The following is a 16,201-nucleotide window of genomic DNA, read 5'->3' as shown; positions in this document are numbered from 1 at the left end:
CAATGTTCAGCATTCACTATGTTCCTGGCATTATGCATTTTCTTCTTTTTTCAACTTATTTTACCAGATAAGTTGACTGAGAACATATTCTCATTTATATCAACGACCTGGGGAATAGTTTCAGGGGAGAGGAGGGGGATGAATGAGCTAATCGGAAGCTGGGGGTAATTAGGTGGCCATAATGGTATGAGGGCCAGATTGGGAATTTAGCCAGGACACCGGGGTTACCACTAGTGATGCACCGATATGACATAAAAACCATATCGATATTAAACATTTTAGTGGCCTTTTAAGCATTCTAGTACAGTTAAATAGTTATCACACATGGACGCATCGGTCTAAGGCACTGCATCTCAGTGCAAGAGGCGTCACTACAGTCCCTGGTTCAAATCCAGGCTGTATCACAACCGGCCTTGATTGGGAGTCACATAGGGCGGCGCACAATTGCCCCAGCGTCGTCCGGGTTTGGCCGGGGTAGGGTGTCATTGTAAATAAGAATTTACCTTGTTAAATAAAGGTTACATACACACCACACTGACCAAAAAGTCATTTTGTTGGCATTTATGTATGTCCCCATTACCAGTGAAACACCAGTGAAACATCATACATGTGAAGTTTCAGCTCTGGTCCGTGGCCCTCTTCCTGGTGGTCACTGTGTCCTTTTCATAATCAAAACCTATTTAATTCACTTACTTGCTGTGCTGTTTCGTTGTTGGGTGGTTGTTCAGTCATTTAATTCTCATCCAGGATTTCAAAGAAGTCATACATGGTGGTGTCACAGTAAAGAGGCTTCAAAGCTCCTGTGCTGTCCATGGTGGTGTCACAGGCCTGCTTTCCTCCTTGTGCCTGCCCACTGTCACTGTGTCCTTTTCCATCTTGTCCAGCTGTGTAAAGAAGTGTGGTCCTTGTGCCTAACATTTCACAGTAAAGAGGCTCAGAGAGAATGTTTCTGGTCTGCTCAGAGAGAATGCCTGTTAAAGAAGTAGTGGTCCTGGTGGTGCCAGTAGCATCCTGTTAAAGCATGGTGGTGTCACAGTAAAGAGGCTCAGAGAGAATGCCTGTTAAAGAAGTAGTGGTCCTTGTGCCTAGCATCTAGCATGGTGGTGTCACAGTAAAGAGGCTCAGAGAGAATGCCTGTTAAAGAAGTAGTGGTCCTTGTGCCTAGCATCTAGCATGGTGGTGTCACAGTAAAGAGGCTCAGAGAGAATGCCTGTTAAAGAAGTAGTGGTCCTTGTGCCTAGCATCTAGCATGGTGGTGTCACAGTAAAGAGGCTCAGAGAGAATGCCTGTTAAAGAAGTCCTTGTGCCTAGCATCTAGCATGTCCTAAAGAGGCTGTGCCTAGCATCTAGCATGGTGGTGGTCACAGTAAAGAGGCTCAGAGAGAATGCCTGTTAAAGAAGTAGTGGTCCTTGTGCCATCTAGCATGGTGGTGTCACAGTAAAGAGGCTCAGAGAGAATGCCTGTGGTAGTGGTCCTTGTGCCTAGCATCTAGCATGGTGGTGTCAAGTAAAGAGGCTCAGAGAGAATGCCTGTTAAAGAAGTAGTGGTCCTTGTGCCTAGCATCTAGCATGAGGCTGGTGCCTGTTAAAGAAGTAGTGGTCCTTGTGCCTAGCAGTAAAGAAAGAGCTCAGAGAGAATGCCTGTTAAAGAAGTAGTGGTCCTTGTGCCTAGCATCTAGCATGGTGGTGTCACAGTAAAGAGGCTCAGAGAGAATGCCTGTTAAAGAAGTAGTGGTCCTTGTGCCTAGCATCTAGCATGGTGGTGCCTCCTTGTGCAGCATAAAGAGGCTCAGAGAGAATGCCTGTTAAAGAAGTAGTGGTCCTTGTGCCTAGCATCTAGCATGGTGGTGTCACAGTAAAGAGGCTCAGAGAGAATGCCTGTTAAAAGAAGTAGTGGTCCTTGTGCCTAGCATCTAGCATGGTGGTGTCACAGTAAAGAGGCTCAGAGAGAATGCCACTAAACTGCTTGTTCACAGCCTCCAGTACTTTAAGTTTTAACCCGCCGGTCTGTTGGCAGTTTTGTTGAGCAGGCGTTTCACTGCCATGACAGAGGGCATCACGTCTGCTGCAGACACAGTTGATGAGCTTATTTCTCTAGTCAGTTGTTCGAATGGCGCTAGATGTGTGTTCATGTTTCCAAGTTTCAAATATGTTCAATGAGAACCAGCACATTCTTCAGCATGTGCGAAATCCTCGTGGACCCACTGTGCTGTCAGACTCTGCATGCTCATGGGGCCGACATCGCTGGTCCAAATGTCAGTCGTGAAGCTAATAGCAGTGATGCCCATAGCAAGTAGCTCATGGATGTGCTTTACAACAATACTGTGTAACTCTGGTAGTGCAACATCTGAAAAATAGCGCCTACTTGGTAGTGTGTACCGGGGCTCGAGTTGCGGCTTAGTTTGCAGTCATCCACGACAGAGAATGGTTGATTGTCAAGGGCAATGAATTCTATTATCTTGGCGTTTGAGTTGTCTCGCTGACATTGTCTTACTCTTTCAAATGACTGCTCGACTTGAACTAGTTTAGTTGTTGGAAGTGTGCGCTTAGTATTTTTCTGCTTTTGTTCTGTGTAGCGCTATATTTTTCGTTGCGTCATTACCTCATCTACCTACGTTATATAGGTATGCACGTCATCTACCTACATTATAAAGGTATGCACGTCATCTACCTACATTATAAAGGTATGCACGTCATCTACCTACATTATAAAGGTATGCACGTCATCTACCTACATTATAATGGTATGCACGTCATCTACCTACATTATAAAGGTATGCACGTCATCTACCTACATTATAAAGGTATGCACGTCATCTACCTACATTATAAAGGTATGCACGTCATCTAGCCTACACGTTCTACCTATTAGGTATGCACGTCATCTATCTACCTACATTATTATAAGGTATGCACGTCATCTACCTACATTATAAAGGTATGCACGTCATCTACCTACATTATAAAGGTATGCACGTCATCTACCTACATTATAAAGGTATGCACGTCATCTAGCTACGTTATATAGGTATGCACGTCATCTACCTACGTTATATAGGTATGCACGTCATCTACCTGCGTTATATAGGTATGCACGTCATCTACCTACATTATAAAGGTATGCACGTCATCTAGCTACGTTATATAGGTATGCACGTCATCTACCTACATTATAAAGGTATGCACGTCATCTACCTACGTTATATAGGTATGCACGTCATCTACCTACATTATAAAGGTATGCACGTCATCTAGCTACGTTATATAGGTATGCACGTCATCTAGCTACGTTATATAGGTATGCACGTCATCTACCTGCGTTATATAGGTATGCACGTCATCTAGCTACGTTATATAGGTATGCACGTCATCTACCTACGTTATATAGGTATGTACGTCATCTAGCTACGTTATATAGGTATGCACGTCATCTACCTACGTTATATAGGTATGTACGTCATCTACCTGCGTTATATAGGTATGCACGCCATCTAGCTACGTTATATAGGTATGCACGTCATCTACCTACATTATAAAGGTATGCACGTCATCTACCTACGTTATATAGGTATGCACGTCATCTACCTACGTTATATAGGTATGTAGGTCATCTACCTGCGTTATATAGGTATGCACGTCATCTACCTACGTTATATAGGTATGCACGTCAGCTTTGACATTGGTTTCGCACATCGACTTTACACTAGACATTGGGTCGATGCCGATGTTGGCATTTTTAGCTAATATTGGCCGATATCGATATGATCACTGACATATTGTGCATCCCTAGTTTACCACCCCTACTCTTACAATAAGTGCCATGGGATCTATAGTGACCACAGAGAGTCAGGACACACTTTTAACGTCCCATCCGAAAGATGGCATCCTACACAGGGCAATGTCCCCAATCGCTGCCCTGGGGCATTGGGATATCTTTTTTTAGACCAGAGGAAAGAGTGCCTTCTACTGGCCCTCCAACACCATTGTCTCTTGTCACAGGATTGTTTTGTTGGGCCTCAAGTTTCCACTCTCATGCTACATTTGTTACCATGTGGGAGGTGGGAATATACCAGTTGTGAAGTCATAAATACCAGTTGGGTGCATTCATCTCATTTGAACTCGTTGAGAAACGCTGTTTGGCTAATGGCCAACAAGCTGCGTAAACCACAAATTAAAAGTACAGATATCATGCTTGTAAACAAATGATAGAGTTCTAAAACCACATGAATAGATTGCTTTTTATAAATAAAGTTTTGTTGTTGCATTCAACTGCCAAAAAAACGCTGTCAGAGGCCATTTCCTTAGTAGGTGACGTCCGAGGTCACCATGTGTGAGAAGTAGGTGCTCAGGGTGATAGAGAAGTTTCCCACTAGTAATTACCAGTATGAGTTGCGTATTCTTCCCAGTCGTATGTGGTAAATTACCACTTCCATCTTGGTTGCGAACGCACCATGACACTTCCTCCTTCAGTGGCAGATGCACACTTGTGACTCTCATAAAGGGGGCGTGTCTGTAGCATGGTTCATGAAATGATGGAATAGTTTGACAACCCTGTTTGTACGCTTTTAAATTACATCCATCTCAACCGTTTATCTTTGCCAGTGATGGAGACATGGTAGTCTCATGGTCTCATGGTATGCTGGGGTATGCAACATAGGTCAACTTTGAGCACCTTTATCTATTAAATGTTTTGACATTCAGATCCAAACAGTCACTTTCCAAGCACTTCTACAGTGGCCGAATATGTGTGGAAGGTTTTGTTCAAATCAAAAGGGATGCTGTCAAAAAGTGATTGAATTCTGATGGATTAAACCTGACACAAAGCTACTCCCATCCTTTAACAGGACAATGCAATCAATCGCCTATCACCTAGCTTAGGCATAGCGTAACACATCATCACAACATTAAACGCAATAATGGAACACAGTCAATTACAGTGTGTGTGTGTGTGTGTGTGTGTGTGTGTGTGTGTGTGTGTGTGTGTGTGTGTGTGTGTGTGTGTGTGTGTGTGTGTGTGTGTGTGTGTGTGTGTGTGTGTGTGTGTTGTGTGTTGTGTGTGTTGTGTGTGTGTGTGTGTTGTGTGTGTGTGTGTGTGTGTGTGTGTGTGTGTGTGTGTGTGTGTGTGTGTGTGTGTGTGTGTGTGTGTGTGTGTGTGTGTGTGGGGTGTGTGTGTGTGTGCGGACGCACCTCTGGGGCCCTGCAGCAGCTGTTCTGGACAGCTGTATTATTAGAAACATCTGATGAAATGTTGCATCATCTCCTGTTGTTCTGTATGAGAATGTTAGGGTGTGTGTGAGAGCGCTTGAGTGTGTCTCCTACAGTTTTGAGTGTATTCCATGTGGTAGTGGGGAAAGGATGATGCTTAATTATTTTGAAGATGAGATTCTGCTTAGTTAGGCTATGGACATGGAGAGAACTGAACTCCTGTTGGTGTGTGGGGGGGGGGGGTTCTCTGTGTGTTGCTCCAAGCCAGGTCATGTGTGTGTGCGTGTGGGGAAGGGAGGAGGGGGGTTCTCTGTGTGTTGCTCCAAGCCAGGTCATGTGGTGGTTGCGATGTGGTTGCTAGGGGAAACACTTGGATGTAGAGGTGACAGATTGTATTCTACATCATGTCGTCCTGTCTGGGTGGTGGTGCCATATATTTGAGGCAGGAAATGGTGGCCGTGGGGTTATGGTATGGGCAGGCTTAAGCTACGGACAAAGAACACAGTTGCATTTTACTGATGGCTATTTGAATGTACAGATATACGGTGATGAGATCCTGAGGCTTTGTCGTGCCACTCATCCGTGGCCATCACCTCATGTTTCAGCATGATAATGCACGGCCCCATGTCGCAAGGATCTGTACACAATTCCTGGAAGCTGAAAATGTCTCAGTTCTTCCATGGCCTGTATATTCACCAGCCATGTCATTCATTGAGCATGTTTGGGATGCTCTGGATCAACGTGTATGACAGCGTGTTCCAGTTCCAGCCTTTTCCTGTAGTCCAGATTCAGCTCCTTTGTCTTGCTCACATTGTGGGAGATGTTGTTGTCCTGGCACCACACTGCCAATTCTCTGACCTCCTCCCTATAGGCCGTCTCATCGTTGTCGGTGATCAGGCCTACCACTGTTGTGTTGTCAGCAAACTTAATGATGGTGTTGGAATCGTGTTTGGCCATGCAGTTGTGGGTGAACAGGGAGTCCACGAGGGGCCCAAGTGTACACCCCTGAGGGGCCCAAGTGTACAAGCCTGAGGGGCCCAAGTGTTGAGGATCAGCGTGGCAGATGTGTTGTTGGCTACCATTACCACCTGTAGGAAATCCAGGATCCAGTTGCAGAGGGAGGTGTTTAGTCCCAGGGTCCTTAGCTTATTGATGAGCTTTGAGGTCACTATGGTGTTGAACGCTGAGCTGTAGTCAATGAACAGCATTCTCACATAGGTGTTCCTCTTGTCCAGGTGGGAAAGGGCCGTGTGGAGTGCGATTGAGATTGTGTCATCTGTGGATCTGTTGGAGCGGTATGCAAATTGGAGTGGGTCTAGGGTATCCGGGAGGATGCTGTTGATGTGAGCCATGACCAGCCTTACAAAGCACTACCGACGTGAGTGCCACAGGGCGGTAATCATTTAGGCAGGTTACCTTCGCTTCCTTGGGCACAGGGACTATGGTGGTCTGCTTGAAGCATGTAGGTATTACAGAGTCGGTCAGGGAGAGGTTGAAAATGTCAGTGAAGACACTTGCCAGTTGATCCGCGCATGCTTTGAGTACACGTTCTGGTAATCCATCTTGCCCCGCGGCGTTGTGAATGTTAAATTGTTTAAAGGTCTGGCTCACATCGGCTACCGAGAGTGTTATCACACAGTCATCCAAAACAGTGTGTGCATGCTTCAGTGTTTCTTGTCTCGAAGCGAGCATAAAAGGCATTTAGCTCGTCTGGTAGGCGTCACTGGGCAGCTCGTGTCTGGGTTTCCCTTTGTCGTCCGTAATAGTTTACAAGACCTGCCACATCCAACGGGCGTCAGAGGCAGTGTAGTAGGATTCAATCTTAATCCTGTATTGATGCTTTGCTTGTTTGATGGTTCGTCTGAGGGCATCACGGGATTTCTTATAATCGTCCGGATTAGTGTCCCACACCTTGAAAGCGGCAGCTCTAGCCTTTAGCTCGATGCGGATGTTGCCTGTAATACATGGCTTCTGGTTGGGATATGTACATACGGTCACTGTGGGGACGACGTCGTAGATGCACTTATTGATGAAGCCGATGACTGAGGTGGTTTACTCCTCAATGCCATTTGATGAATCCAAGAACATATTCCAGTCTGTGTTAGTAAAACAGTCCTGTAGTGTAGCATCCACGTCATCTGACCACTTCCGTATAGAGCGAGTCACTGGTACTTCCTACTTTAGTTTTAGCTTGTAAGCAGGAATCAGGGGGATAGAATTATGGTCAGATTCTCCAAAGGGAGGGCGGGGTAGAGCTCTGTATACATCTCTGTGTGTGGAGTAAAGGTGGTCTTTCCCTCTGGTTGCACATGTGACATGCTGGTAAAAATTTGGTAAAACTGATTTCAGTTTCCCTGCATTAAAGTCCCCGGCCACTAGGAGCGCCGCTTCTGGATGAGCATTTTCCTATTTGCTTATGGCCTTATGGTTGAGTGCGGTCTTAGTACCAGCATCGGTCTGTAGTGGCAAATAAATGGCTTCGAATTATATAGATGAGAACTCTCTTGGTAGATAGTGTGGTCTACAGCTTATCATAAGGTACTCTACCTCAGGCGAGCAATACCTCAAGACTTCTTTGATATTAGACACTGCGCACCAGCTGTTATTGACAAAAAGACACACACCCCCAACCCTCCTCTTAACGGATGTAGCTTCTTTGTTCTGCCGGTGCATGGAAAATCCCGCCAGCTCTATATTATCCGTGTCGTCGTTCAGCCACGACTCGGTGAAACATAAGATATTGCAGTTCTCAATGTCCTGTTGGTAGGATAATCGTAATCGTAGGTCATCAATTTAATTTTCCAATGATTGCATGTTAGCAAGTAGAATTGATGGCAGTGGGAGTTTACTCGCTCACCTACGGATTCTCAAAAGGCACTTCATGCAAATGACAGGGATCTGGGCCTGTTCCCGGGAGAGCAGTAAATCCTTCTCGTTAAAGGAAAAAGCTTCTTCCAGTTCGTGGTGAGAAATCGCTGTTCTGATGTCCATGTTACTTTCGGTCATAAGAGATGATACGTTATGTACAAAATAAGTTTCAAAATAAGTTGCAAACAACCCAATAAAACGAACTAAATGGCACAATTGGTTAGGAGCATGTAGAACGTCAGCCATCTTTACAATGAACTGTAACTCAGTAAAAACGTTGAAATTGTTGCATGTTGCGTCTATATTTTTGCTCAGGATATATTGAAAGCAGGTGCTTCCACACAGGTGTGGTTCCTGAGTTAATTCAGCAATTAACATCACATCATGCTTAGGGTCAAAAATGCTGGCTAGGCCATTATTTTGACCGTCATTATGGCTACCATGGCTGTGGCCCAAAGGATGACAATGCCCCCCTCCAAAGGGCATGAGTGGTCACTGAATGGTTTGAGGGATCATGAAAACTATGTAAACCATGTGCCATGGCCGTCTCAGTCACCAGATCTCAACTCAATTGAACACTTATGGGAGATTCTGGAGTGGCGCCTGAGACAGTGTTTTCCATCACCATCAATAAAACAACAAATGATGGAATTTCTCGTGGAAGAATAGTGTCACATCCCTGCAATAGAGTTCCAGACATTTGTAGAATCTATGCCAAGGTGCATTGAAGCTGTTATGCTGTTAAGACAGTTTATGTTGGTGTTTCCTTTATTTTGGCAGTTACTTGTATGTGCTTGCTTCTGCCTTTAGCTCGGCTGTTGTAGATATTGAAGTTCACATCTGGGTTGTTTAATTTATTACAGACCAAAAATAAATAGGAACTTGTTCCCAGAGTTACTCCAAAATGATTGTACACTAAAGAGCCATGTTCTACCCTCTCTGTGTGTGTGTGTGTGTGTGTGTGTGTGTGTGTGTGTGTGTGTGTGTGTGTGTGTGTGTGTGTGTGTGTGTGTGTGTGTGTGTGTGTGTGTGTGTGTGTGTGTGTGTGTGTGTGTGTGTGTGTGTGTGTGTGTCTAGGGGGCCAAGGATGGGAACAGTCTGTGCTGTGTGTGTTTAAGTGGTGGAAAGCTGCTGTTTGCTGAGCGACGACTGTCTAAACACATGTCTGTTTGCCAAGTGGGTGTACATTTGCGCGTGTGTGCGTGCAAATGTGTGTGAATGCGTTTGTGCGCGTGTGTGTGTGTGTGTGCTGGTGTGTGAGTGTATGTTTGTGTTTTCATATGTTATGCTCAATGAACAGCTTCATATTCCCCAGAAAAGAAGAGAGGGAGGAGGGGAGAAGGGAGGTCAGAGGGGGCAAAAAGGGGTCTCTCACTGTGAACTTCTCATCTACTGTGTGTGTGTGTGTGTGTGTGTGTGTGTGTGTGTGTGTGTGTGTGTGTGTGTGTGTGTGTGTGTGTGTGTGTGTGTGTGTGTGTGTGTGTGTGTGTGTGTGTGTGTGTGTGTGTGTGTGTGTGTGTGTGTGTGTGTAGTATGATGTACAATGAACCCAGACTTGCCTACAGCAGTCTACGGGATACCAATGACTTTACCAGAGGGAGATGGAGAGAGATCACAGTGGAAAAGTAAACACAAAAATATGTGGATTTTCCTCAATAAGGTTTTTACCTGCTGTTGTTTGTGTGTCTGACTGAATCCAGGTCTCCTGCATGACACAAGACCGTGTTAGCCTGTTGAACTGAAGCCTATGCGTTACCTTGTCATTAGCGTGTGTGTGTGTTACAGTGACTGACAGTGTGTATCTTTTGTGCAGGTCCTGCTGAGGTCCCAATGATGTCCCCCAATGGATCAATCCCCCCCATCCACGTCCCCCCAGGATACATCTCCCAGGTAAGATGTGTCTGTGTGTGGTAAACTTGCTCTCAACTGAAGCCGCCCAGAGCAGAGAGGAATGTGTTGATTATTGCAGGGTACATTGTTGGGGGGAAGGGGGGGGTGATAGCAGCGAGGCCATTGACTGTGTGTGTTGTGGGGAGGCCACTGAGCCAACTGAGAGCGGGAAAAAGTGTCACCGTTATAGTACATAAACACCCACATAGAGAGGGGGATGGAAGGAGAAAGGGATGGAAGGAGAGAGAGAAATGGAAGGAGAGAGAGAAATGGAAGGAGAGAGAGGGATGGGTAGAGAGAGAGAAATGGAAGGAGAGAGAGAAATGGAAGGAGAGAGAGGGATGGGTAGAGCGAGAGAGATGGAAGGAGAGAGATAGATGGAAGGAGAGAGATAGATGGAAGGAGAGAGAGGGATGGAAGGAGAGAGAGGGATGGAAGGAGGGAGAGAAATGGAAGGAGAGAGAGAAATGGAAGGAGAGAGAGGGATGGGTAGAGTGTGAGGGATGGAAGGAGAGAGAGAAATGGAAGGAGAGAGAGGGATGGGTAGAGCGAGAGAGATGGAAGGAGAGAGAGAAATGGAAGGAGAGAGAGGGATGGGTAGAGCGAGAGAGATGGAAGGAGAGAGAGGGATGGGTAGAGCGAGAGAGATGGAAGGAGAGAGAGAGATGGAAGGAGAGAGAGGGATGGGGAGAGCGAGAGATGGAAGGAGAGAGAGGGATGGGTGGAGAGAGAGGGATGGGTCGAGAGAGAGGGATGGGTGGAGAGAGATGGAAGGAGAGAGAGGGATGGGTGGAGAGAGAGGGATGGGTGGAGAGAGAGGGATGGAAGGAGAGAGAGGGATGGAGGGAAGGAGTGAGAGATGGAAGGAGAGAGAGATGGAAGGAGAGAAAGAGAGAGGGAAGGAGAGAGAGAGAGAGGGATGGAAGGAGAGAGAGAGGGGGATTGAAGGAAGGAGAGAGAGGGATGGATGGAAGGAGAGAGAGGGATGGATGGAAGGAGAGAGAGAGAGAGAGAGAGAGGGATAGAAGGAGAGAGAGAGAGGGATGGAAGGAGAGAGAGAGAGGGATGGAAGGAGAGAGAGGGATGGAAGGAGAGAGAGAGAGAGAGAGAGAGAGAGGGATGGAGAGAGAGAGGGATGGATGGAAGGAAGGAGAGAGAGAGAGGGGGATGGAGGGAGAGAGAGAGAGGGATGGAAGGAGAGAGAGAGAGGGATGGATGGAAGGAGAGAGAGAGAGGGATGGATGGAAGGAGAGAGAGAGAGGGATGGATGGAAGGAGAGAGAGAGAGAGAGAGAGAGAGGGATGGAAGGAGAGAGAGAGAGGGATGGATGGATGGATGGATGGAAGGAGAGAGAGAGAGGGGGATGGGAGGAGAGAGAGAGAGAGGGATGGATGGAAGGAGAGAGAGAAAGGGGGATGGGAGGAGAGAGAGGGGGATCCTCTGCCAACTAGTTTCTGGTGGGACTTTGGCCTTGATTTCACATCAACATGTCTGTTTTTCATGTTTGGTAAGTTTGTTTTGTATAGAGGATGTGGAGGTTGGAGGGGGGAGTCAGAGAGTGTGGTCGGCTATCTTTTCTCCTCTCTTGCTCTCTCTCTCTCTTGCTGCCTGTGTGTGTGTGTGTGTGTGTGTGTGTGTGTGTGTGTGTGTGTGTGTGTGTGTGTGTGTGTGTGTGTGTGTGTGTGTGTGTGTGTGTGTGTGTGTGTGTGTGTGTGTGTGTGTGTGTGTGTGTGTGTGTGTGTGTGTGTGTGTGTGTGTGTGTGTGTGTGGTGTTTGTGTGGTGCGTGTGTGTGTTGTTTGTGTGGTGAGTGTGTGTGTGCTTGGAAGCAACTCTCACGGGGGAGTGTGCGTTTGCTTACTAATTGGAATGTGTGTGAATGGAATGGAATGTGTGTGCGAGAGAGTGTCTGAATTGGTGGAATTTGTGTGTGTGTGTGTGTGTGCATGCATGTGTGTACAGCCAAAGTCTTAAACTGGAGTTTGATCAAACCTATAGCAATTTAATTTAGTGTATTGGGTTACAAACTACTGTCCCCCCACACACTCCTCTTAATCTGTCAACTGTAGTTACCTGTGAGGGGAACTACTTCCTGGTGGTGATGGTGGGTTTTTACACAACCTGCCATGTTATTTGACCATGGGGAGAACTACTGTGTGAACACTCCAGTGTGGGTTGGATTTAATTGAGTCCAGTGTTTGTGGAGTGTTATTGGATGTGTTCTATTGTGGAATTCTCCAGTAATGCTAAGAATTCCTCCCCTCCCCTCCCCCTCTCCCCTCCCCTTTGCCTCTCCTCCCCCCAGGTGTTAGAAGACAACACAGGAGTGCGTCGGGTGGTCGTCACCCCCCAGTCTCCTGAATGTTATCCCCCTCGTACTCCCCCGCTCTCTCCCCCACGCACCACCTCCCGCCGTACCTCACCCACCCCCACTTTATCCCCAACTCTCACTCCTTCTACCCCCTGTGAGTCCTGGAGACCTGCCCCCCACCAGTACTACCAACACCACCTCCCGCCCATATATGGAGAAGGTAAGATACCCACACCCCAGTCTAAGACATGTCTATGGGCATATGAGATACTGCAGCCTGTACTAGAGATATATACCATGGTGGAAAAAGTACTCAATTGTCATACTTGAGATACCTTAATAGAAAATGACTCAAGTAAAAGGGAACGTCACCCAGTAAAATACTACTAAAAGTAATTGGTTTTCAATAAACTTAAGTAATTGTAATTGATAAAATATACTTAAGTGTCAAAAGTAAAACTATAAATAATTTAAAATGCATTATATTAAGCAAACCATACGGCACAAGTGTTTTGTTTTGTTTATGGAGAGCCAGGGGCACACTCCAACACTCAGACATCATTTACAAACAAAGCATTTGTGTGTAGTGAGTCTGCCAGATGAGATGCAGTAGGGATGACCAGGGATTTTCTCTTTAAGTGCGTGAATTGGTCAATCGTCCTGTCCTGCTAAGCATTCAAAATGTAACGAGTACTTTTGTGCGTCAGAGAAAATGTAGTGGAGTAAAAGTAAAAGTTGTCAAAAGTATATATAGTAAAGTACAGAAACCCCCAAAACTACTTAAGTGGTACTTTAAAGTATTTTTACTTAAGTACTTTACACTACTGGAGCTATATACATTGCCAGTCAAAAGTTTGAACATTCCTACTCATTCATTCATTTTATTTTATTTTTTACTATTTTCTACATTGTAGAATAATGAAAGAACACATATGGAATCATGTAGTAACCAAAAATGTGTTCAACAAATCAAAATATATTTTTGCCTTTGCCTTGATAACAGCTTTGCACATTTTTGGCATTCTCTCAACCAGCTTCACTTGGAATGCTTTTCCAACAGTCTTGAAGGAGTTCCCACATATGCGGAGCACTTGTTGGCTACTTTTCCTTCAATCTGAGGTCCAACTCATCCCAAACCATCTCAATTGGGTTGAGGTCGGGTGATTGTGGAGGCCAGGTCATCTTATGCAGCACTCCATCACTCTCCTTCTTGGTCAAATAGCCCTTACACGGCCTGGAGGTGTGTTGGGTCATTGTCCTGTTGAAAAACAAATGATTGTCCCACTAAGCACAAACCAGATGGGATGGCGTATCACTGCAGAATGCTGTGGTAGCCATGCTGGTTAAGTGTGCCTTGACTTCTAAATAAATCACTAACAGTGTCACCAGCAAAGCACGCCCACGCCATCACACTTCCTCCTCCATGCTTCACAGTGGGTACCACACATGCGGAGATCATCCATTCACCTACTCTGCGTCTCACAAAGACACGGCGGTTGGAACCAAAAATCTCAAATTTGGACTGATCAGACTGAAGGACAGACTTCCACCGGTCTAATGTCTATTGCTTGTGTTTCTTGGCCCAATCAAGTCTCTTCTTATTATTTGTGTCCTTTAGTAGTGGTTTCTTTGCAGCAATTTGAACATGAAGGCCTGATTCACGCAGCCTCCTATCAACAGTGGATGTTGAGATGTGTCTGTTACTTGAACTCAGTGAAGCATTTATTTGGGCGGCAATTTCTGAGTCTGGTAACTCTAATGAACTTATCCTCTGCAGCAGAGGTAAATTGGGTCTTCCTTTCCTGTGGCGGTCCTCATGAGAGCCACTTTCATCATAGCGCTTGCTGGTTTTTGCGACTGCACTTGAAGAAACTTGAAAAGTTCTTGAAATTTTCCACATTGCCTGCCCTTCATGTCTTAAAGTAATGATGGACTGTCGTTTCTCGTTGCTTATTTGAGCTGTTCTTGCCATAATATGTACTTGGTCTTTTACCAATTGGGCTATCTTCTGTATACCACCCCTACCTTGTCACAACACAACTGATTGTCTCAAATGCATTAAGAAGGAAAGAAATTCCGCAAATGAACTTTTAACAAGGCACACCTGTTAACCTGTAGTGACGCCTAGCCCGTGAACGGGACCGTTATCATCATCTGACACTAATTAGCATAACGCAACAGACATAAATCTTCCTAGAAAATCTTCCTATTCATGAAAATCACAAGTGAAATATATTGGAACACAGTTTAGCCTTTTGTTAATCACCCTGTCATCTCAGATTTTCAAAATATGCTTTACAGCCAACGCTAGACAAGCATTTGTGTAAGTTTATCATAGCCTAGCATAGCATTATGCCTTGCTAGCAGCAGGCAACCTTGTCACGGAAATCAGAAAAGCAATCAAATTAAATCGTTTACCTTTGATGAACTTCGGATGTTTTCACTCACGAGACTCCCAGGTAGACAGCCAAAGTTCATTTTTTTCCAAAAGATTATTTTTGTAGGCGAAATAGCTCCGTTTGTTCTTCACGTTTGGCTGATGTCATGCAGGTGAAAGAGGACCCAAAAGCGACTTGGCGAAAACAGAGTCTTTAATCCAGTAAAGTAAATACAAACAAAAAACACAACTTTCACTCGAAATGACGAGGACAAACTGGAGACTCGATCTTGAACAGCAGGTGAACAGCAGGTTGCCTCGGGAAGGCACTTGAACCAGACAGACTCAGACACCTGCTCACCACGCAGCATCTGAGGAAAACACGACACGACAGGGCGATACACAAACACAGCACGGTGAATTCTAGACAAGGAACCGACAGGACAGGAACGGAACACAAAGGAAGAAATAGGGACTCTAATCAGGGGAAAGGATCGGGAACAGGTGTGGGAAGACTAAATGATTGATTAGGGGAATAGGAACAGCTGGGAGCAGGAACGGAACGATAGAGAGAAGAGAGAGCGAGAGAGTGAGAGAGGGAGGGGGAGAGAGAGGGATAGAAAGAGGGAAAGAACCTAATAAGACCAGCAGAGGGAAACGAATAGAATGGGAAGCACAGGGACAAGACAAGATAATAAATGACAAAACATGACAGTACCCCCACTCACCGAGCGCCTCCTGGCGCACTCGAGGAGGAATCCTGGCGGCAACGGAGGAAATCATCAATGAGTGAACGGTCCAGCACGTCCCGAGACGGAACCCAACTCCTCTCCTCAGGACCGTAACCCTCCCAATCCACTAAGTATTGGTGACCCCGTCCCCGAGAACGCATGTCCATGATCTTATGTACCTTGTAAATAGGTGCGCTCTCGACAAGGACGGGAGGGGGAGGGAAGACGAACGGGGGTGCGAAGAAAGGGCTTGACACAGGAGACATGGAAGACAGGATGGACGCGACGAAGATGTCGCGGAAGAAGCAGTCGCACAGCGACAGGATTGACGACCTGGGAGACACGGAACGGACCAATGAACCGCGGAGTCAACTTACGAGAAGCTGTCGTAAGAGGAAGGTTGCGAGTGGAAAGCCACACTCTCTGGCCGCAACAATACCTTGGACTCTTAATCCTGCGTTTATTGGCGGCTCTCACAGTCTGTGCCCTGTAACGGCAAAGTGCAGACCTCACCCTCCTCCAGGTGCGCTCACAACGTTGGACAAACGCTTGAGCGGAGGGAACGCTGGACTCGGCAAGCTGGGATGAGAACAGAGGAGGCTGGTAACCCAGACTACTCTGAAACGGAGATAACCCGGTAGCAGACGAAGGAAGCGAATTGAGCGTATTCTGCCCAGGGGAGCTGTTCTGCCCAAGACGCAGGGTTTCTGAAAGAAAGGCTGCGTAGTATGCGACCAATCGTCTGATTGGCCCTCTCTGCTTGACCGTTAGACTGGGGATGAAACCCGGAAGAGAGACTGACGGACGCACCAATCAAACGA

General features: G+C 46.2%; 1 protein-coding gene across 1 annotated transcript in view; it reads left to right on the top strand.

The window, feature by feature from the left end:
- The window catches only part of LOC124010710 (fibronectin type III domain-containing protein 3B-like), a 187,474-nt gene that overhangs the window by 47,773 nt on the left and 123,500 nt on the right, over nt 1-16,201 (top strand). Inside the window, 5 exon segments of the mRNA XM_046323359.1 lie at nt 9,887-9,963; nt 12,267-12,333; nt 12,336-12,413; nt 12,416-12,450; nt 12,453-12,492. Of these exon segments, the coding sequence (XP_046179315.1) occupies nt 9,887-9,963; nt 12,267-12,333; nt 12,336-12,413; nt 12,416-12,450; nt 12,453-12,492 (297 nt within the window).

Source organism: Oncorhynchus gorbuscha, linkage group LG23, assembly GCF_021184085.1.
Source record: "Oncorhynchus gorbuscha isolate QuinsamMale2020 ecotype Even-year linkage group LG23, OgorEven_v1.0, whole genome shotgun sequence".
NCBI classification, from domain to species: Eukaryota; Metazoa; Chordata; class Actinopteri; order Salmoniformes; family Salmonidae; genus Oncorhynchus; species Oncorhynchus gorbuscha.
Note: the sequence above shows the minus strand (reverse complement) of the source record. Positions and strands in the feature narration are given on the sequence as shown.